This window comes from Hoplias malabaricus, chromosome 2 (genome assembly GCF_029633855.1).
Source record: "Hoplias malabaricus isolate fHopMal1 chromosome 2, fHopMal1.hap1, whole genome shotgun sequence".
Taxonomy (NCBI): domain Eukaryota; kingdom Metazoa; phylum Chordata; class Actinopteri; order Characiformes; family Erythrinidae; genus Hoplias; species Hoplias malabaricus.
Window position 1 is genome coordinate 64,068,365 of NC_089801.1, and position 24,743 is coordinate 64,093,107.

The 24,743-nt window shown below is 39.2% G+C and overlaps 1 protein-coding gene across 2 annotated transcripts; it reads left to right on the plus strand.

The window, feature by feature from the left end:
• The first annotated feature begins 576 nt into the window (after positions 1–576).
• Positions 577–21,523, plus strand: LOC136687601 (Na(+)/H(+) exchange regulatory cofactor NHE-RF2). Of its 2 annotated transcripts, XM_066662105.1 has the most exons (8): positions 577–1,248; positions 3,854–4,171; positions 9,899–10,048; positions 10,297–10,446; positions 13,391–13,588; positions 15,412–15,565; positions 16,411–16,652; positions 16,973–21,523. In XM_066662105.1, the coding sequence occupies exons 1-8, from the start codon at positions 1,006–1,008 to the stop codon at positions 17,177–17,179; spliced, it is 1,662 nt and encodes a 553-aa protein (XP_066518202.1). In that variant the 5' UTR covers positions 577–1,005; the 3' UTR covers positions 17,180–21,523. The 2 variants fall into 2 exon arrangements, with proteins under 2 accessions (XP_066518202.1, XP_066518203.1); XM_066662106.1 differs by lacking the exon at positions 3,854–4,171.
• Positions 21,524–24,743: the final 3,220 nt, after the last annotated feature.

A 24,743-nucleotide genomic window follows, 5' to 3' on the forward strand; every position in this document is an offset into this window, starting at 1 on the left:
GTTTATCTGGAACTGGGGTGTGGACACGTCCTCCACATCCCCCGCGGTTCCTACGCCAATGCTGCAATGTACTACGTGACATAACATTCAAACGATGCATTGTCGTTGTTCTAATGAATTTAGTTTTATATACACATGGGAAAAACAGAAGCTGATGAACAAAAATTGGTGACAGGGCATGGCAGCTTCTGGCGTTGACTTCAATACGTTCCAGAATATTCTCTCGCTTTTCCCCACCAAAATCTCAGAAACAATGGTGGGGAGAGGAAGAGTTCCTGCTGGATGTGTTTGACTGTCTTATCCTGAAATAGATCTCAAACGCTCTCTCTCTCTCTCTCTCTCTGTGTGTGTGTGAAACTGGGTTTTATGTACCCTCCCTTTCTCTCAGTTTATGTAAATCCTCCTGGTCACTTTTCTCCAAGTGGTATTAACATACAGTGAACACCCAGTACCTTGTTGCTCTCCTCCTGCGGCTGACTGTTGGATTTTAACACGAGAGACTCAGTTATTTCAGTTTTAATCGTCTTTTGTTTCTTTCTTTTTTGTTTTTCGTATTAATGTTAGTTTTCCCGTTTTTGTCTGCTTTGTGTATCACATGGCTCATTCGTGGTAGCATTATGGCTGTTGCCTGTTTTCTTGGTCTATTTGGCATGGGTGCCATTTAACGTTTTTTTTTTTTTTGTAGAAGTTATTTTGGCGCCTTTTTTTCATTGGAATGCGCTCGAGCACAGAAAGTTTGGATTTTGGCGCCTAAATCAACGATGTACACCTGGGCAAAGAGTTACTTTACAATGTAAATTATTTTTCAGCTTTTAAGAGGACTACATTTTTAAGTACACAACATTTTCTGAGGACTAATATAGGTGCAGGATTAATTTAGTAACTTTCTCATGGAAGCATACATTATCACCACACATCAGTAGTCTGACATGTTAACACATTCTTGATTTCTGGAAATCCTGGCATATTTTAAAGACTGTCTGGGTGTTTTTATTTTAACACATTATGGCTGACATGACATACAGTCTGGAGCAGGAGATGCTGGACAGAGGCCTTCAGCCGAGACTTTGCTATTTGACCAAAGGTGATTGTGGCTTTGGTTTCCATCTTCATGGGGAACGCTACCGTGGAGCCCAGTTCATTCGAAAGATTGAACCTGGGTCACCTGCTGACCTGGCTGGACTTCGCTCTGGTGACCGAGTGGTGGAGGTCAATGGAGAAAATGTAGAGAAGGATGCACACCATGAGGTGAGTTTCCGGATGTATAATACAAAGTTGTATGGAAAGGCATGGGCTGCTTTGTTCAAAATGGTCATTACTATTTATTTAATGGAGTTATGAAGAACTATCATCTGCAGATTGTGAGCTTGATGATTCCCCAGCCATCCTAGGCCAAGAGAACACAATGGCCCTGATTATCTAAGGGGAAATAATTTGACCCTTAGTCTACGCCATGCTGGCAACATGGAGTAACGGAATTGGGCCGTTTGTGTTCTCCTTCAAGCGTGTTGAGCCTAGGGGTCTTGTTGGGAGTCCTATGGTTGTAATGGGTAGTGACTAAATAGGGGTGAACATTTAGTCTAAAATACGAATTATGCAATCCTAAATCCTTATTTTTCTCATTACGTTAAAATTAATTCGTTATCTGTAACCGCTTATCCAGTTCAGGGTCGCGGTGTGTCAGGAGCCTACCCGGAATCACTGGGAGCAGGGGGGCGCCAGTCCTTCACAGGGCAACACACACATTCACTCACACACCCACTCCTAGGGACACTTTTGAGTCGCCAATCCACCTACCAAAGTGTGTTTTTGGATTGTGGGAGGAAAACGGAGCACCCAGAGGAAACCCATGCAGATGCAGGGAGAACCCATAAGCACTGACCATCAACAGGTGCACTGGGATCAAAGATTGCATTTACTTTTTTATGGTGAAAAATGGTGAGATTAGCCTCTGCTCCGGAGTCTCCAAGGATATTGGCAGTACGTTCTGTGGACCTGTACACCTGTCAGCAATTGTTACACATGTTAAAGTAGCTGAATTCATTCATTACAAGACATGTCTGCAGTGTAAATAATAGAAAATAATTTTATTTATATCATAATTACCTATTTTCCCAAAATCCTCAAACCATACCCCATTGTAGCTGCATACAGAGTTTATAGCAAAACACAGCACAGTTTATATTCACATTTAACATTCACACATTTAGACGCTTGATCATCATACTATGGCTCAGTTCAATTGATAACAGTATGTCATACTTATTTTGTTTGTTCAGGAAACCTGTTGGCCCACTTTCTCTGCACCCAGCAGTCATAGGGCATAATTTAGCATTAGCCATCCACTGCCCTCTGATGGGTGTTGAACTTGTGCTTGATTATGTTTAGATACACACTTGTAAGGCTTCTGTGGAAGAGACAAAGCAGGCTCCACACCCTCAGGGTTTCATCTTAGTTTATTTGAATAGCTACTAAGCACATTTACTCAGGTCCATGTGCATGGCCTGTACACACTTTCAGGACAGCTTTTGGGATTTTCTTGCTGTTCCTTGTCAGTAAATTAACAAAAATCTTTAATTTTATAAATGATGATTATTGTGGTAAATCACACATCCTGAACCTAATGAGTACAAAGCACCTTGAAACTCTGCTAGCACCTGTAATGAAAGTAGTATCATACCCTTTACTTACTCAGTACTTACATTTTCTTACACCTAACTTAACTCTGTACTTACAGCATGCCTTATTTGTAAAATGTTTGTAAGATACCAGTAATAACCACATATTTCTAGTATCATACACAGCACTTATTTTATCTTACGGCTTACTTTACAGGTACTTTCTCTGTATTTACCCAGTAATTAGCAGGCTGTAATTTAAAGTGTTACCATGTTTTGTTTGTGAAAATTAGTTCTACTGCTTATGCTATATTTAGATCCAAAACTCAGTTTCAGAGTTTCTTCAGAGTTTCATCCTTACTTTGAAGAGCAGGTTTTGATCTTTTTAAACACGTTTGACGTTTTAAAATGACTGATTAAAGTACATGTTGAAGTTCTTTGGGCCAGAAATCTTTGAGCACTCTTAAGTTCTGACATCACACAAGATTTAAAGTGTGGCTTTGGCTTTAATCCCAAGGTTGGACTTTAACCAGCTTTTTAGTTTAAGGTGTTAATACAAATAGACAAAGAAAACATGCCCATTTATTAAAACCTATTCTGAAAAGCTGTTTGCCAAGATTTTTCAGGCTTATGATATAGGCTAGTCAAAGTTTACTTTATTGTCATGCCTTCTGAAACACCTGCAAACTGAAGGAGTAAATAACAAATATAGGTCAGAAACATAAGGGCTGGACAATAATTCCATATCAATATATAATCGCAATATAAAATGTTTCAGTAACAATATGAATTTTAAACATTTCAATATTTAATTTTTCAATATTTCAGTATACATTATTTGCAGCATCGGTCACTGATTGATGGTCATTAGGGAGCTGTCGTCGGTTAATTGCACTCAATTTTAAAGTTAGTTTACAAATATTCATATTGACAAAGCCAAGAGGTTGTTGTTTGATGGTAATGCCGTGTTTCTTTCAGTTCTTGGCAGTTGTTCTGTGCCTTTTTTATTGTTCAAATCAATATCAGAGTTATATTGTATCACCTGAAATTAAGAAATATATTGTGATATAAATTTTGTCTGCATCGTCCAGCTCTATATAAACTATACAAAACTATAGACAACATCTGACTGTGAATCCTGGACAAGAACGTGATTAAATAAGATTAAATTAATGTGATTAAATAAGGAGCTGTGGGGGAATCGGTCAGTTTGATTGTCCATGGTTTTGTCTCAGGTGGTTGAGAAGATCATGGCTGTAGAGCACAGGACCAGGCTGCTGGTGGTGGACAGGGAGACGGACGAGTTCCTGCACTTCCACAGAATTCCCTGCACTGAGGACCTGGCCGTGGAGATGGGCTGCCTCTCCCCTCGTGCGTCCTCTCTCGCCTCCTCTCCCAGAACGTCCTGCTCTTCTTCACCTCATGTCTCACTCTCCAACTCCCCACGGGACTCCATCACTCCCCCCTTCAGCAGGAGCTCCGCCGATAAACTCCGAATGGCCATCGCAGCCAAGGAGATGGACAAATTGGCCTTCATTAGGAACGGCAACAAGGTAACTTCAACATCCCACAAAGGAAGATTTCGCAGTTAACCAGATAACTTAAACCCAGAACTGAGGATTGTCCAATAGGAATGCCTCTCAGCTTATTTCTTATTGGAGGAGCTTGACTTATGTTATCAGGCTAAACTGAGAAATCTTGCTTTGTGGAATAACCTCCTGGGCATTTTGGTAGTATGTAATCAGCCAATCAATCAATCAATCAATCAATCGACCTTTACTTTGACTCAGAGAATACAATGAGGATGACCCTCATTTTCTCTGTAGCTGTGTAATTACTCTTGACAAGGATTGAAAACAAAATACAAATAATATTTCATCAATTAAAATTGACAAAGAGTCAAAAAGATTATATTAAAAACATTAAGAAGAAAACAACATAGTAGAAGAATAAGAGTAAATTATATAATACAATTAAACATTTTGGATTTTAATTTAAAAGATGAATAATTATACAATTATATAAATTAAGTATAAAAATATTAGGTCAATTAACATAATAAACAACCATTAAAATGGTTCAGTATAAAACAAGAAGAATAAGATAAAAAAAAATAAACAAGAATCACTGAGATGATGATAATAAAATAATCATAATTCTAGTTATTAATATTAAAGTCTCTCTATATACTGCTTACAATTCATATATATAGACACTAAGCCTTTTTCTCAATGCACCTGAGGATCTCAAAGTTTGTTAGCTATATTTCAGCCCAAACTGCTTTTAGAGTGAGGCACAACAGTGGGCATCCAATCACAACAGAGGTCATTTACATATACCCATCATGACTATTTTAGGAACATTAAACCTCAGAAATGTCATTAGTAGAGTTCTTGAAAATCACAGTGAGGTGCCTGAGTCAGGCCAAGCTCTTGTATCAGCAGGTGGTGATGTGGAAAAACCTGCTCACTGTGTGGTCCTACCAAAATCTCTGAGCCCCAGCGGGCTGCCGGGCCTAAGTTGGTTAATTGGATTATCCTGAATGGCCCAGGACTTCTACAGGCTCCTATAGTTTTTTGGACATCATGACTTTATTGATGTAGTGTGTGCAGATTACATACTGGTAAATGTTGGGTCATTCTGTCCTTCAGATTCACTTTATTTTTTAGACTTGGAACTGAGATGGAGTGACCGTATATAAGCCATGAAAGCGTACAGACTAAAGCATACACAGAACACTCTGGTAGGTGAAATGGAACACTTATCAGTGTAGTTAGTCTATATATTAAAGGGAACAAGTTAATACAATTAATGTGTGACCTGCTTTGGTCAAGACACCAAAAGGATCAAACCACACAGTAGCATTCTCCCCCTGTATAAACAGCCCTGTTCAGAACGGCTGGTTTCAGCACCTGTTCCTTTAAATGATAATGAGCCGCTCACTGTTCCCCGACCCTGAGTGCACAGCAGTGAGGAGCGAGGAGCAGAAGCTCTGTTTTTTTAGCTGTTTTTGTTCAGTTCTCTTGCTCAGTTGCTCAGGATAAATATAAAGTCTTTGCACTTGATGTGAGATGTGGTACCAAACCAGAGCGGCTCATTTTGTAAGATGTCTTATGTATACCACAGAAAACGGACTGTGTGCTGTTGTTTCATAGTGTGGACTGGTGAACTCCAGATCTCCAGATTCTCTGTTGAAGAATTGATACTATTCTTAATGCTTGAGGCACTTTTGTGATGCTTATTGATTTCCTGTAACCATTTCTTCTTGGTCAGGGTCATGGTGGATCCTATGTTTTACCTTGGACAGAAACAAAACCCACACAAATCCTTCTCCTTGTCAAACACATACAAATACACACACATGCACAAAACACACAGGGAGGTTGACTCACAAACACACACACAGTTCCTGTTCTCAAATGTGGAAATGCTGCTGTAAGTCAGTCTTTGACCTAAGGCAGAATAATAGCTTTAGCAGGAAGGGCACACCGCGGGAGAGGGGGTTAGCGCCAGGTTAGCACTTCAGTCCCTGAACACGGCTGACAGAACACGTTAGCAAGGACTTTAACATCATGGACAAATGCTCTCTCTCTCTTTACACACACAGTTACATCTAAATGATATATTCTAGATCTTGGGAAGAACAGACCTTTTTAATTGAGAAAACATTTTTTTATACATAATTTGAATAACAGCATCCTTTTTAACTTTATGAACTAATAAAAATGGACCAAACTGAACTCATACACTAATTTACACTGATAATCTTTTATTCCGTTTCCCTGTAAAGTCACATTTGTGGAGGTTTGTGGTGCTGGTCGGACAGTGATGCTGTGAGCGACCTGTGTGTTTGTACCTGTATCTGTTGCAGTAGCCTCTCTATAATGGCCAGCAGAATGTCCCAGCAAAAGTTTAGGGATAAGTTATTTGGTGGAAATATGGTATTGAAAAATATTTTAATACTTTAAATTAAGGTCCGGTCCTGTTATTTTTGCCATGAAATCCAGTATATCTACTTTTTATGGTTAAACATTGTGGGCTGTACTGTCAGTCAGTTGTGATTGTGATGTCATAGCACCTGGCTGTTTGGCAACTTATGATTGGCCCAAGTCATTTAGAGATGGTTCATAGGTTCTGGGATATGAGGTTAAATGTCCCCTCTGTAAACCTAAGATTGTTATTGATAATGTAGACTTCAATTTGAATACACTGACCACACCTAAATCTGAGCTTGGGACAGGGGAGGAGTTCGTGGTGAGTTTACTGTGGGAACGGAAGCTGGACCCCCTCTCCCCAAAAAAGTCTCTCAGCAGGAGAGAGAAAGCAGTCTTGGAGAAATGGGAGATGACATGGTAGCAGTGGGATGGGAAGTTCTGTGGTGCAGGAAGCTGAGTGTAGGGCGTGGAATGTGTAGGAGGGGGTGTTTCGAGTGTGGCCCTCAATTTTGGACGCAATGTTGGACATCCGGTGTGTGGTGGTGTTTAGAGCTGAATCTTAGTCCTTTACTGTGTCCTCTCCGTGTCTCGGGATTGGCTGTTTGTTGAGTGATTGTGTAAGGGTGGGCTGTAAGTGTCTGGGAGGAAGTCTAGGAAGTGGACCCACGCCCTATAGAGGGGCCAAGTCCCAAAGGCCTATATTTAGACTTTACAGTAAAGAGAACATGCTCCAGGCCATGTCCAGTATGACAGTGGAGATAATACTGTAAAACTAAGAAAGGGACAGAAGGGCAAATGTCCTTCAGTGGAAAGATGTCCTCAAAGTGAGAAATATTACAGATTAGGGACTAGGGGCTGGTAGGGACTGGACTAGAACAATTGTAGCGGAAGAGTGGATTTACACTGGTCAGGATATGACCACTGAAACAATAGTACACAAATCTGTGTGGTGTAATCTGAAAGATGATAAGTCTGCCACAACAGAAAAGGATACAGACACAAGGACACACACACACACACTCTCTCTCTTCTGTAAACTTCTTGAATATCAAGCTAAAAAAGTCTCAAAACTACTGTAATATTATAGCTGACATATTAATACAAAAATGATATTATGGTTGCAGTAATATTAATTAGTTTTAAATGAGACATATGAAAAATCGTGTCCTGTAGGGTCTACAAACCCACACACTGTGAAAAAAGGCCATACAGTCTGATTTTTGTTGGCTGTCTAAGTAAGAACATGAGGTTTTCTGACTTTGTGCAGCTATATAAATGGAGTGCAGAGATTTCAGAATTGCCCCGCCCCCTCAACTGGGTCTGTCCAATTACAGCGCTGGACCCATGTTTATGTGAGAGCACAACTCAGAGTTAAACTTAGCAAAGTGGACACAAGAAGTGTGGAGAAATAAGAGCACTGAGAAAAATGGAGAAGAACGAGAATGGAGAACAAAGAGAAGTGAGCAAAAATGGCTAAAAACCAGAGCTTCTTCTCCTTGCTCCTCATTGCTGTGCACTCGGGGTCGGGGTGAACTGCAAGTGGCTCGTTATCATTTAAGGGAACAGACGCTGAAACCTGCCGCTCTGAAGGTGTTCAAACTCAAAACATACAGCTGTCCAGGTTGTTAAATATTTCTGCACAGACACACACACACACACACACACACACATATATATATATATATAAACATGCAGTCATTTCTGGTGACCCTTATTTCATGTCTCACACTTTGCAATTTGTTATTACTTAGGTTTAAGATAAGCCACTGTTGTTAGTCAGAACCATCAGCTAATGTTTAGCCTCTGAAGTCATACTTTACACAAATGACTGGACAAAGCTACATTAGCATAGCTAAAAGAGTAGCCGCAGGTAACCCAGTTCTTAAATTCTGTTGTTGTTTGTATTCAGGGTTATAACAGTGTGACAGAAACGGAATATTCCTGTGTAGGTGAGATAATGTTATAAACCAGTAGTTTGCAAGTTTCCAATTAAAGTTTTTTTAATTATTACCTCTTAGCTACATTAGCTATAGCTCCAGGCTAAAATAAAGTAGAAATGTTATCTTTATTGAATGTCTACAGTTGGCAGAGGGGCAGGGGGTGGTGGTGTTTTATGCAGAGGCTGCAGTGTGAAAGTGTATGTTTGATTTGTGATTTTTCCTGTTTCCAAGTTTCCAGTTTTGCCCTAAATTCCTGTTTCTGAAACTGAAGACTGAACCTTGCAGCCATTGTGTTTGTGTGCCCCTCCCTTTGGAGCGCAAACCGAGACAAAAAGAAAGAAAAGAATGTGTGTGTGTGTGTGTGTATGTAAGTGTCTCTTGAAACAGACTGTTTAAAACAGTGTCCATTTGACATGTTTAATGTTTTGTTTAAAGCTTAGCGTTAAAGTGTAGGACTATAGCACTGCACTACAGTGATTTTTTTCAAAGTCAAAAAGGCCATTAATGTATTGTAATAATAAAGTAATCCATTTGTATAAAGAAGTGACAGTGAAGTGACCTGGCTTTAGACGTGAGAGAGTGCCAGACTTTAGTCTTTTAAAGGTTTTTTCAAAGTGTTTCCAGAATTTTCTAGTGTATGTTTATTATAGAGGCGAGCATCAAGCTCCAGTCTCAGTTCAGATCTGAACACATCCCCAGGGGATTCTGTTCACTGTGCTACAAAACTCAGGTCAGATCAGTTCCAGCCGATTAATGAGCGTTTGGTTTTTGATAAAGTGAATGTGTTGGTCAGGAGCGTACAGTCAGAAGGACAAAGATTTGGTTTCTGACTTCTCGCTGCACTCGGATTAACTCAACAACAGAGGATCAGCATGAGTGACCTCCTGACACACACACACGTGCACACACACACACACACACACACACACACACACACACACACAACAGGTCAGGTTAAACCAGGTTAGACACATGTATAATGGCAGAAACTAATATAATTATTATTATATAATAATTATAATAATATTATAAACTAATATAATTACATAGTGTCCAAACTGTTGCATCTGATTATAAGCCATTGTCCTATAATAGTGTTTATTTCTTTATAATTTTAATAGTTAAACTTATATAGCACCTTTGTAGACACCCAAGGATGCTTTGCAGTCAACACTGCACAGAACAGCATTCTATTCAACACTCAGTCAACACAAACACACACACACACTCATTCACACACCAGGACAGGACAGTTTGACCTGTGGGAGGAAACCCGAGACCCTGGAGGAAACCCATACAGACACGGAGAGAACATTGAATCTCCACCTAGATGGAGTTGAAGAAATGGTGAAGAAATGTTGACTTGTTCTCTCTCTCTCTCTCTCTCTCTCTCTCTCTTTTACAGACTCCTCCCATCTCTCCATCAATGTTACTTGGCTCTCTGCCACTGCGAGCTGACCCCATCAGTCCTCCTCGCATCCCTTCATCCCCCTCTTCATCACACACAGGCAGCGAGTGCCTCACGGATCTCAGCACAATACCCACCAACACACAGGTACACACACACACACACACACACTCATTCACACACCAGGACAGGACAGTTAGTAGAGAAGCCAATTCACCAAACCCCCAGGTTATTGACCTGTGGGAGGAAACCCGAGACCCTGGAGGAAACCCACACAGACACGGAGAGAACATTGAATCTCCACCTAGGTGGAGTTGAAGAAATGGTGAAGAAACGTTGACTTGTTCTCTCTCTCTCTCTCTCTCTCTCTCTCTCTCTCTCTCTCTCTTTTACAGACTCCTCCCATCTCTCCATCAATGTTACTTGGCTCTCTGCCACTGCGAGCTGACCCCGTCAGTCCTCCTCGCATCCCTCCATCCCCCTCTTCATCACACACAGGCAGCGAGTGCCTCACGGATCTCAGCACAATACCCACCAACACACAGGTACACACACACACACACACACAAGCTATGTATGAAAGCACGTGAGTGCAGAAAGCGTGGCAGATCAGAGTTCAGGACGGCTCATTGTTGGTGCACATATACAAATGGGTCAAATTACACATTTTGTTTATTTTCTCAGCAGATATCTATAGGTCTATATCATTCTTTCTGCACCACTTAATGGAAAGTCTGGGAGCTGCTTTATTCAAAACACCACAAGGATCAAACCCCACAGCAGTGTCCTCTTCCTGTCTAAACAGCCAGTGGTTCCATCGCTGTGATTGGACAAAAACTCAGAGTGGACGGGGCTACTCTAAAGTCTCTGCACTTGACATTAGAAGAGAATCAGAATCAGAACGGCACGCTTTATCCCATGTTTTTCTGACGTAGGCAGGTCCTCTCCTCAGAAGATTGTGTATTTGGGCCTCTGTGATGCCTCACTTTCTCGTTGTGTGAAGAACTAGGTGTTTGATTCCTGGGTATTTTCCCAGAAGCGTCAGGAAAAGGCTCATTGTGTGTGTTTGTGTGTTTGTGAGTGTGTTGAGATTAGATTACGTTCTTTTTTTCCCCTTTCCCTCAGGACACCTGCACACACACACACACACACACACACACACACCACCTTGACACTGTTCATTCATGTGTGCGTGTGAAAGCGGTGTACAGAGGGAGGGCTGTTTGTGTAGCCTGATCTTTTTGGTTTTATTTATTTTTTTGGGGAGGATTGTCTTGTATTCAAACTATTTACGTGACTGCTTTTGTGTCCATTTGTGTTCGGGTGTAAGTGTGTGTGTGTGTGTGTGTCTAAATGTGGGCCTGTGCTTCATCCGATTAAAACAGGCTCCATCCCTGCATTGTTTGAGGACAGGAAGTGACATCATGGCTTAAAGAATGTCCTGTGCCTCTGCTGGGTGTTTTTGGCTAACTTTCTTTAGAAAAGAGGCTGAAAGTATCTCTTTCTCTCTCTCACACACACACACACACGCACGTTTTCCTATGATCTTCACAGGGACTTTTCCTCCTTCATTCAAGAAGCTCACAAAAAGGGAGTGGAGCTTTATTCACAGTTTATTCTTTGAGCAGATGCTCATATCCAGATCAGCCTCAAACTGATTAAATTAGCTCTCTTCTGCTTTTATTGAATACGTTTCCAGTAAAACAATGTCAAATCATGAGCAGGTTCGATCCCCTCTACCTGGGAGTCAAGGAACAGCTCTGTCTCTTCCCTCAACATCCACAGCTGAAGTGTCCTTGAACAAGGCACCTAACCCCCAACTAGTTGGCAGATGGCTGTCAGCTACTCTGAGGATGTGTGTGTGTGTGCGCTGCCCCTAGTGCAGTAGTGTGTGTCTGTGTGTGTATTTCACTGTAACAGATGAGTTAAATGCACAATTAAAGGCACAATTTCCAATAAAAGCAGTGATATCACTTTAATGAAATGATGCACACAATACACTACCTAACAAACTACATTCAGGTTTGATTTGTAGGTTGTATCATGTGTTTCCCTACAACTTATTTTTCGTTTTATAAAAAACAGAACACAGAAACATCCACCTAAGTAACAGCCTACCACCACTGTCTGAATTTGTCTTTTTACATGACTGCTTGTGTGTGTGTCTACCACAAATATTTTACATTGTGGGGACCAAAATATGTTTACACACTTGTCTTTCTTGAGGGGACCACCACCTGGTCTCCACATTGTAAATCATTATATTTTAAGGTGACGGCATGTTTTAAGGTTGCATTGGGGTTTAACTAGTAGTATGTATGGAAAAGTAATTGGTACATGTACACAAAATGAAAGGGAGTTTATGTAATGTCCCCACAATTTGCTGATAAAAGATTGTGTGTGTGTGTGTGTGTGTGTGTGTGTGGGTGTATGTATGTGTGTGTGTGTGTGTCAGGTGTAAGTGACTTGTTAAAATCATGCAAATCCATCTGAAGAAACAGGTTCTGTGGGTTCAGATCTGAGAGCAAACTTGTTTATTCAAATTTAGAAAGAGCCCATTTTTAACTTACACCTGGTTTATCAAAGTCTCTGCCTCACAGCTGATGACATCCTTACAAAAACACATCAGGGCAGTAAAGATATTGATCTGGGTCACTGGAAGTGAAACTCTGTTTCCTAATTGAATAAAACAACCATAGACACGGGTATGAAATTATTAAAACGCTTGTGTTCAAAGTTATGATCTCAAAATGACCTCAGGTGAACTATTAAAGACAATTTTATTGCTCCTGGGCTCCTCCTACAGTTGCAGAATGTAATTCACTTTCCTGAAATCAAGGGGGATGGCTTCCTACCCTCCTCCAAAAGTTACATAGTGCAATTTCTGCAGTGCTTAGCCCAGAGTAGCGACAACTGAGGCTCTGTTCTCCCTATTACAGCTCAGTGGATCATCACAGTGATTTTAAAGCTGACATTTTAAGGTACAGTTCTACCTAGAATTGCTTTAAGTAGTGGTTCTTGAAAAATGAGTCTGGCGTGAAGATGTGGATGGACAAACCCAAGGTTTTCCAACCTGACGTATGATCAGCGGTGTGAGTATAGGGCGTGGTTTGTTGCATCATACTCAGATTCTTAAAACTTTTATGTGTGCGCTCCGGGTTAAATTACATATTTTGTTGATTTTTCTAAGTGAAACCATGGGAACACACCGTCTACAGTCAACACAATTATGCAAATTCACTGAAGCTAAGTAGGTTTGGGCCAGTATTTGTTGTTTTGGTCAAGAGGGGGCGCTGTCCCTTTGGTCTGTGAGGGTCCCAATGCTCAAGTGCTGTGACGGCGACACTGTACTAAACACATAGCGCTGCTGCTGCAGGGTTTGATTCTTGTGGTATTTTGACCAAAACAAATTATGTGTAGATTCATTGGTTGCTGATGTATTCTAGTGTGAGTATTGATTTTATTCTCTCTCTCTCTCTCTCTTTGTAGGAGCACACTGTGTTCGGGGAGGAAGATGAAGTGATGCAGGACCTCCGCCCTCGTCTGTGCTGTATGGAGATGACTGATGGAGGATATGGCTTTAACCTTCACTGTGATAAGAGCCGCGTGGGGCAGTTTGTCCGCTCTGTGGATCCTGACTCTCCAGCAGAGAGAGCTGGGCTACGGCCTGGAGACAGAGTGGTGCAGGTAATCCAGCTCAGAGCACCTTCAGATTAACACAGGGATTAACCTGGATTAGCCCGGATTAAGATCAGAATCACTGGAGAGAAAATGGGAAAGGAAATATTTGTCTGTTAAATCTAAAAATGGGCATGAAGAAGGTTGTGCAACTTGCACTATTTCATAATGGCAGAAACAAAACAATTGGGTCTGTTATAGATTAATTAACAAATAGGCACAGTGTGGGGAGAGTGTGATGTTTTAGGCTGAAGATAATAATGTACTTAACCTTTCATTATTTGTTAGAAACATTGGCCTCGTGGCTCCAGTGCAGATTAAACAAGCAAAGTTCAAACACCAGACAGGCCTTTAGCAGATCAGATTCACGCAGATAAAACTGGAGAGAATCTGTAAGTGACATTTTTAACTTACAGCTGGTGCTAAATGAGAAGAAGCGCAGTCTGCAATGAAAACAATGTCATAAAAAATAGTAGGTATTAGGTGTACAAAATAAGTATTTTTTGTGTAACATATAATTGTAATTGAGAATTCAAAAATTCTCCTACTCTTTTGTGCTTTTATGGTAACTGCTGTGCTAAAGATCTGTGCTAGCAATCATGACTGTAGCATTTAATAAATAATTTTTGTTTTTTAATAAAAAGTTAAGTGTTTTATTTTGTATTATACTATCCGGTTGTTACTATACAACAACAAAAGAGAATGTTACTATACAACAACAAAAGATAATTTTACATTACAACAACAAAAATTAATGTTACAATACAACAACAAATAAGAATGTTGCTATACAACAACAAAAAAGAATGTTACTATACAACAACAAATAAGAATGTTGCTATACAACAATAAAAATTAATGTTACTATACAACAATAAAAGAGAATGTTACTATACAACTACAAAAAAGAATGTTGCTTTGCAAAAAAGAGAATGTTACTATACAACAAAAAAAGAATGTTGCTATACAACAACAAAAGAATGTTGTTATACAACAAGAGAATGTTGATATACAACAACAAAAGAGAATGTTACTATACAATAACAAAAGAGAATGTTGCCATACAACAAAAGAGAATGTTACTATACAATAAAAAACGAGACTGTTACTATACAATAACAAAAGAGAATGTTACTATACAATAACAAAAGAGAATGTTACTATACAATAACAAAAGAGAATGTTGCTATACAACAGCAAAAGGGAATGTGGTTATTCAACAACAAACGAGAATGTAGCTTATACAACAACAACAGAGAATGTTACTATACAACAACAAAAAAGATTATTGCTATACAACAACAAAAGAGAATGTTGCTTTGAAGCACCACATGTTAATTATAACTATTTCTAAGACTTGAAAACATGCCATAACATATAAATGCTTGTTTCGGGATGCTCCAAGTATTCTGACACGTGGCTGGCTGCTGAAAACTGTGTACAGGGGGCGTTGTTCACATTAAACATGTTTGTTCATACTACATAGACAAGTTCCCTATTTATATTTGTCTTAGAAACAGGTTTCAGGCTGTGGAAAATGTAATTAAGATTTAAAAAAATGTGTATGTACAACTTTTTTTCCTGGTAAGTTACATGTAAATGTGCAGACAGCTGAGTATCCTTTTGAGTAATTTTTTATTAATTCCACAGCAGAGAAATTTCCCTCTTTTTCCAGAGATCACACTGTCACTCCTTCACTGCTGTGTAATTCTATATTAGTACAGAGCAACAGTAGAAAGTGGGACGAGAATTGGCCTGCTGCGCCATCTGGTGGTCACATGCTTCCTGTGTAAGTGCACCTTTGACCCCTCGCTTCTTTGTGTGTGTTACAGGTGAACGATCGCATTGTTGAGGGTCTGAAGCACTCGGATGTTGTGGCGTTAATTCGTGGAAATGGGGGGCACACAGAGCTGCTTGTGGTTGACTCAGAAACAGACTCACTGTTTAAAAAACTAGGAATTACACCCACCACAGAACACCTTAAAGGTAGAGTACACCATCAATACCTCTCTGAACTTCAACGTGGGCTGCAGGCTTTTGAACTCTGACTAGCCTTTGATTTTCTGTTTATTTATTTGTTATATTATTATTATTATTGTTGTTGTTGTTATTATTATTGTTGTTAATTTTAATTCTTAAATTGCATATACATTTTTGTTCATCAGAGACATGCAGATTAATGTCTCTCAATTTCTGTATTTGATGTGGGTTAGAATTTCTCATTAGGATGAATGGGATTTTGGCCAGTGTTCGGTAAAGCTTGTCTAACCTAGCAACCATAACTACGGAAGAGCACATTTGTGGGCGGGGAATGGATAGGTTCATTTAGAGCTTACGGATTGTAAATCTGAGTCTCAGCCACAGAGGCTCTACCCACAAGTTGATGGAGACTGATTTCTTCAGTGCACAAACCTTTCCTCACTGTCCGGACACTGCCAGCTGCATTCTGACTGACTCTCTGTACATCCACGTATAAACACTTCTGTGTATGGGTTTGTACTGACTCTGGTATTGGTCCAAAGTGAACCATAAAAACTGCCTACTTCTACACATCATGCCAAAATAACCGGCCTGTGATTGGTCCTTTTGTGTGTGAGTCAAATTTCTTTTCCTGCAGTAATAGGCGGGTCTTGGTCATGGTAAGTGGCGAAAGGTGCCAGACTTTCCCTGAAGGAATCTGGCAATCTGAGACTAATCTGCCTTTTGTGAAAAGTATGTTAATGGTGTAACAGATGATTACAGGATAAAAACTGTTATATAAAGGTAATAAAATCATATTTTCTCTGTTATCTCTGTGTTTTCTTCTCTCTCTCGCTCTCTCTCTTTAAAAGAGGACTGTGTGGACGGACCACTGATAGAGAGCCCAGTGTCAGATCGTCCAATCACACGCAACTCTGCTTCTGCTTCACCTTCACCAATCACAGAGAGCCCCCTTAACTCTCCATCAGTCGTAAATGTGACCGTGTTCGATCGACCAATTAAAAACGGCTCTTTGAATCACCAGAAATACGGGAGCTCCTCCTCCCACTCCACCCTGTCAGAGACCAGCTTTGAGCTCAGTAATAACTACAAGGTGTGTGTGTGTGTGTGTTTATGTACCATGTTGTGGAGACCAAAATGTGTTAACACAGTCATATTGTGGGGGCTTGTCTTCCTTGTGGGGGCCACCAGCTGGTCTCAACCATGTTATATGTAAAATCATCATATTTTAATGTTTTAGGGTTGGGTTAAGGTTAGGATTAAGGTCGTGCTAATGGACAATTAAATTGAAAGCCTCCATAAAATGAATGGAAGTCTATGTCCCCACAATTCACATATACAAGACTGTGTGTCACTCACTGTATGGAACAAAATGATCATCATTTTAAAGTAGCTGATGTATTTTCTTCGCAGATTTTGGATTTGGACCGTCACAAACGCCACAGCGCCCCCTGTCCAAGGCAGGAGTTAAAAGCACAGTCAGATGCATTTTTGGAGAGCGGATTATGGCTCAGCCCCACAGCGGCTGAGGCCAGGCAGAAGGCCAAAGCCAAAAGAGCCAACAAGAGAGCGCCCCCCATGGACTGGAGCAAGAAACAACAGATCTTCAGCAACTTCTAAGGAGCCCAGACCACAAACACGGGACAGAAAACAAAGGCAAGAGACATCTTTGAGAGGTGCAAAGAACCTGGACTGAAGATCATGCTCTGGAGCAAGAAAGAAGGGAATTTGATCATAACACTTTTAAAAGCTGGAATTATGTTTGGTTTTTCACACTTCGAAAATCCGTGCTTTTCTTAAAACTGGCCATGACTCAGGAAAAATGAAGAACGGCAATGAGAAGTCAACCTTAAAACGTGGGGGAGAAAGGAACAACGACAGGAAACCCTCTGTGGACATGAGATAAATCACTTGACTATTATTAAAAAAAACATGGAAAGAAATCTAAATGACTTTAAGGAAGTCGATTCTCAAGGATACGTACGTCTGAATTTACTGGGTATAAGTTGAAAAAGCACAGCTGTCAGAGACAGTGATGAAAGTAGGTGAGGACGGCTGTTCAGCTGCTGGATACGAGTATGTCACACCGAGTGTTTGAGTGCTACAGAATGATGAAGGATGTCACAGTCCCTTAAAGAGTGAAATAAAATAAAGGCTCATCCTAGAACCAGGCGTCCAAGCCCACGACCTTTGAGGAACCCTTAAGTTTTATGTGATTGTTGTGATGCTGTGAGAAATAACAGAAGTTGAATGAAGATAAAAAGGTAAAAAGAAATACACGATGATGCCTGATGCAGGCAGATTTTTAATGGGTTTTCTTTGTTTAAATATCGTTCTCATTTCATCTGAATATCCATCCAGACACAGAGAGGGAGTCATAAAGGAACATTGCACAACACAGCACTCATCACACACTGTTAGGGACCGGCTGATGTCCAGATGAAGCTGTAACAGTACACGCTTCGTCCAGCTGGATACATTCTGAGGTCAACATCTGATTTTCAGTATTTTATCTGTGTGACGTTAACATGGTTCAAAGAGCTTTAATCACAGAGAATTAATCTCCTCCACTTTTGTCAAATGAATGAATTTGACATAAAATGTAAATATTATTATTATCGGATTCTATCATTTACTCACTTTTATTTCATTTTATTGTTTTTAACGCTGTCTGAATGTGACACCAAATCAGACCAGAGCTAATTATGTTTATTATTTTATGTCAATAAAGACACAGTGGCAGTTTATTAAAAAAGCAATAAAAACCAGAATCTTTATTAAATTAAGTTAAATTTCTTAACATTTATTTAACAGACAAAATAAAAAGTAAACATCTCCAGTGTTGTTACTGACAATCTTTATTGTTTTTGATAAATATAAATAAATGTAGGATTTGAGGCCTCCATCACACTCAAAAAATGAGACAAAATAAGACAAAAACGTTTATGTTTACGTTACGTTTACGTTATTAAAAGTGAATTGGTGAGTATTATATTTGGGTAAAAAGGAGCATCCCCCAAAGAGAGAGCATGCTCTTCATCCACATATCTACAGTCCAGATCTGTCTCCTATGGCTCATCATGACAAGGAGAATCAAACCGTGCTAACCACAGACTGCTGAGCAGCTAAAGTCTTACATCAAGCCAAAATGAACAAAAGTTCCATTTGCAAAACTGAAAAACGTGTAGTGTACATCGAAAAAGTGACTTAACACAGCTGTAAACATGCCTCTGTCCCTAATTTTGAGTGTGCTTCAGGTAACAGTTTTTATAACCTGTATTTAAAATAAACAATTGAGTTGGAATATATATTAATACACAGATGGATGTTTAATTGCATGTTATAAAGTATCCCAGTTAGATTTTTTATAACCCAATGGACATTTTCTCAATTTCAAAGACATAGGAGAAGACAAACTGTAAGTTGTGAACACATTAAAAAAACATGCACAAATTGTTACCACAAAAATCTCTATATATTTTTTTTTCACCCAACCCCTTTGGTCTCCATATGTGTGTACCAAAAATCCAAAGCACTTTACGTATTTCTTCTGTCACTTAGACTGTTAATTCCAAACGTATTTATAAAGGTATATTCCAGTAAATATTTAATTATATAGACACTTCTGATCATTTAATAAGCTTTTGTTTTTATTACATATTTACTGGTCTAATTGGCAATTAACTCTATTATAATGTATGGAATTTTCACATTGTATGAAATACTTTAGAAGAGTCTTTAACTCGTCTCAGGTTTCTAGCTCTGACTGTGAAAATCAATATTTACATCTCTGTATGAAGGGAATATTTAACAAGAAGCACAGTAAAAAGAACTAACACAGATCCTTATATTTACTAAGGTATGATCAAAATCACGAGTAGCGTAGTGAATATAATGTACATCAATGTTATTTTGTAATCTAGTCATTACAGTCATGGCAGTATCACATTAAAATGTGTTTTGGTGTCACTTCAGGTTAAAAACAATTGCGCTTGTGCTGTCATTACTTTCATCGTGAAAACTGTCTCAGTTTCATAAAGATGTGAATTAAAGCTCAAAATAACTGAAAAACAATCATGGCGTTGTTTTCTGGTGCAACCTCATGGTCTCTCGACTCACCGCGCTGTTCCACTGTTCGCCACAAGAGGGCAGAGAGGAGACTTCAACACTGAAACCGGCGGTGTTTTTGTGTTTTAACAGGTTTTCTTCACATTTTACAGACAAATAAGTATAAAAAATCATTTATATCACTGCTAAATTTGCAGTAGCGAAAGCAAAATTCTCTAAACGAGGCTAAGATTCACTTGCTTTATGGAATTGTCTATTCCACCTTAAATGTTGCTGTAACTGCTATACAATTTAAGGTGGAACTGAACATTCCAATAAGAAGCTTGGTTTAACAGCTTTGTATTGTAACGGAAAGTACTTGTTTCAAATCCTCATCAATTTGAATGGTATTTTCGTCCATATTTTGTCCTATTTAAACGATTTTTAATCAATAAACGAAGGACATACCAGTAAAAATATTATTTTACTAAACTGATCTCTCCACGAGAAAAATGAAGAAAGAACGTTTTCTTTCTCGGGGTTCAGAAGACTCCATGTCTTCTGAACGATTTAAAAGAGTCACATAAAAAGGGAAGAGGACAGTGTTTACTGAAACTCAGGGAGACCATATTGTACCTGATAAGACTGCTATGTAACATTAGGAGGGGAATGTGGGTGGGTAAAAAGTATATAAATAGGAACAAATGTCATTAATAAACACACACACACAATATCATTCTCTTCCATTCATTCACACACACTTTTCTCTTCAGAGCCTTTAGTCCCAACCTGGCCCAACTGATTTCTGCCTAATCTTTTCTTTAAAACGAATTTACTTATTTCCTAGACAAGCAAACTACATTGTTCCCTGTGCCTACACTTTGTGAACAATTCAGGCAAAACTGTCAGGACTCCGTAGGCCAAGAGTTAAAGTAACATAACACTAGGTGGTATTTTTACTTTGAAATTAGAGCTTGATATCATTGTGATGCTCCACTGAGATGTGATAAGGAGAACAGAGCCTGTCTGTCAGGTTTCTGTCAGGTTACACAGTGGTGCAGCAGGTAGTGTTGCAGTCACACAGCTCCAGGAACCTGGAGGTTGTGGGTTTGAGTCACACTCTGGGTAACTGTCTGTGTGGCTTTCTTATATTATAGTTTGTTATTATCTTTAAGTCACATGTAACCTTATCTACATCCAGTGACTAACGCTAGGCTAAAGAAATGTTATAATTGATTAAACATGCTAGTTAACATGCTCCCTCTGTGATATATTTTCAGGTTTTTATATGCACAGGGATTATAGTTGGGTAAATTCAAAGTAGATGGAAATACTCAAAGTAAATAAAATGAGCTGGGCACCACAGGCAACCGTTTAGTTGTAGGGCGGGCTGCAGGTAATGCTAGGCCTGTTTTACAATTGCATCCACGTTTTGAAATTTTGCTTGAGATTTGTGCTCTTTTAGTGGCTTGCTATAGTTTGTATCATGTTAATCTAACACCACTAACATGAAATAGGCTCTAGTTTTTAGCCACAATTCTAAAGTGTAAGCCTAAAAAAGTCAACCCCGAAGACCTAATAATGTTTGTGTAAATCTGTAATTCTCACAAAATGTTGTTTTTTTTTCCATGATAAGCCAATGTCTGCTCTGCCTATTCTAATAATATTTATGAGCCTTGAGTATCTATGATGTCAACAATTACTTTTGTTTTAAGGTATGCACCATCCGACCTGTCCCACAGAATGAATAAGGAAAAGTACAAGGAGAAGAAAAATAAGCAGAATATAATATTTTTTTATTTTGTTTGTGTGTTTTTCTGGTGAGTAATTAAAGAAGAGAAGCATATAAAGCTTTGGTTGGTGTTTGTGTACACAGATTGTGTTTATGTGTTCTGGTGGGCTGGATGCAGAGTCTTTGTTGACAAATTATTCTATTAAAAGTATTTTTTTTTAAATGCAAGCTATTATGTTTTGATTTCGCTGAGTAATTGAATAATTATTTTTTAAATTTAAAACAAACCTTGGGGCGGCACGGTGGCGCAGCAGGTAGTGTCGCAGTCACACAGCTCCTGGAGGTTCTGGGTTCGATTCCCGCTCCGGGTGACTGTCTGTGAGGAGTTTGGTGTGTTCTACCCGTGTCTGTGTTCTACCACAGTCCAAAAACACGTTTGTATGTGGATTGGTGACTCAAAAGTGTCCGTAGGTGTGAGTGAATGTGTGTGTGTTTGTGTTGCCCTGTGAAGGACTGGCGCCCCCTCCAGGGTGTATTCCTGCCTTGGCCCAATGATTCCAGGTAGGCTCTGGACCCACCGCGCCCCTGAAACGGATAAGCGGTTACAGATAATGGATGCAAACCTTGTGTTGACAGCCTTATGCCCAGGTCACGTAGGTGCAATACTTACACGAGTTCAAGTTGGTCTTTTACTACTTAGTCAACATGTATTTCGTGGTAAGTTTCATGTTGTCCAGTGACCATGCCCAACAGAGTCTCAGGAACTCTGAGGAGAGGACAATTCTCAGGAGATCACGATGCTGATGGACAGCTCCCACACTAATGAGAGATCTCAAGGACGCTGTGTTTCCCTGGAGTACTGATTAGACACCTGTCTGGAGGGTATTTAAGTGAAGAGCTCACCAGTGTGCTTTGCAAAGCATTACCTTTGTCTTGACGTGGCTTTACTAAGCGTTCTGTAAATGATTTTTCCAGTGTACTGATTTACTTAGCTTGACCTAGTTTACTCTTTTGCATGGCCCACCTTAGATTTGTGGATAGTTATTGCTATTCTGGGTTTCTGTTCCATGAATTTCTAGTATTGGTCCGTAATTAAAAGATATCAGTCTGCGCTCATCATTAGCATTACATTAAGAATATTTTAGCTTCTATTTACAGAGGGTGCTAAATTACTTTCAGATTCCTGCGACTATACAGGAAAGTACCGGGGACCAAGCTACACTTTAATTTACAGTCCACAATTCCTGTATAACAGGGTAATTAAAGGTAATATACAGGAAAGTACCCGGGACTAAGCTACACTTTAATTTACAGTCCACACTTCCTGTATAACAGGGTAATTAAAGGTGATATGCAGGAAAGTACCGGGGACTAAACTACACTTTATTTACAGTCCACACTTCCTGTATAACAGGGTAATTAAAGGTGATATGCAGGAAAGTACCGGGGACTAAACTACACTTTATTTACAGTCCACACTTCCTGTATTACAGGGTAATTAAAGGTAAGATACAGGGAAGTACTGGTACTAAGCTACACTATAATTTACAGTCCACACTTCCTGTATTACAGGGTAATTAAATGTAAGATACAGGGAAGTACTGGTACTAAGCTACACTATAATTTACAGTCCACACTTCCTGTATTACAGGGCATTTAAAGCTAAGATACAGGAAATTACTGATACTAAGCTACACTTTCATTTATTGTCCAAACTTCCAGTATTACAGGGTAGTTAAAGGTAAGATACAGGACAATACTGGTACTAAGCTACACTTTAATTTACAGTCCACACTTCCTGTATTACAGGGTAATTAAAGGTAATATACAGGAAAGAACTGGGGACCAAGCAACACTTTAATTTACAGTCCACATTTCCTGTATTATAGGGCATTTAAAGCTAAGATACAGGAATTTACTGATACTAAGCTACACTTTCATTTATTGTCCACACTTCCAGTATTACAGGGTAATTAAAAATAAGATACAGGAAAGTACTAGGGACTAAGCTACACTTTCATTTACAGTCCACACTACCTGTATTACAGGGTAATTAAAGGTAAGATACAGGATAATACTGGTACTAAGCTACACTTTAATTTACAGTCCACACTACCTGTATTACAGGGTAATTAAAGGTAAGATACAGGATAATACTGGTACTAAGCTACACTTTAATTTACAGTCCACACTTCCTGTATTACAGGGTAATTAAAGGAAATATACAGGAAAGAACCGGGGACCAAGCTACACTTTAATTTACAGTCCACACTTCCTGTATTACAGAGTAATTAAAAGTAAGATACAGGAAATTACTGATACTAAACTACACTTTATTTACAGTCCACACTTCCAGTATTACAGGGTAATTAAAGATAAGATACAGGAAAGTACTGGGAACTAAGCTACACTTTCATTTACAGTCCACACTACCTGTATTACAGGGTACTTAAAAACACTTAAGGGTAAGTCTAGAGAGTGCACATTTACTTCATTGTCTGGGTTGTTCAAAGAATGTTAAATATATAAACGAAATGGTATATGCCAAGGACTTCTTGTTTGAAGACGATGACCCAAAGGTAATTCTGCTGAGCTGAGGAAGAAGGAAAGTGTGGAAGACAACGCTGATGCATAGGAAAGGAGAAACACCCATTCATCATTAGTCTGCTATCACATGTCATGAACCTAATGAGTACAAAGCACCTTGAAACTTTGCTAGTGCAAGTAATGAAAGTAGCTGACCATGTCCTTCTCTGTAGGTGCACTGTACATCACTTTAAAGGATCTATAATTACATTCAGTGAATTCAAAAAATTATTTCTAAAAAATGACAGTAATAGTCACTTGTTTAAACTGTCATACTTTCAATTCAATCTATAATTATGCTCAGAAGTACAATGAATTCAGAACATAGTTATGTGCCTTATTTGTAAAGTGTTTGTAAGATACCACTAATAACTACATATTTCTACTATCATACCCTTTACTTACTCAGTACTTGTTTTATCTTATGGCTTACTTAACAGGTATTTTCTCTGTACTTACCCAGTAATTAAGCGGGCTGTAATTTAAAGTGTTACCCAAAGCCCTAGTGTCTGTAAATGTATGAAAAAACAAACTGGCTCAGTCCAATAGACTAGGTTCTCTCTCTCTCTCTCTCTCTCTCTCTCTCTCTCTCTCTGTGTGTGCTCATGGCAGAGGCATTTGGAGTTGTTATAGACAATGGACAGAACTCCAAACATTGAAAATCACGAGCTGAAATGAGGATATTGATCTACTTCTGCTCCATTGGTGGGAAATACTGAGTTATCACTTAAGGAGGAAATGTCTTCAAACTCAGGAGAAGGTTAATTGCATCACCGAAAGTGCTACAAAACTAAACAACTCGAGTTACAAATGAGTGTC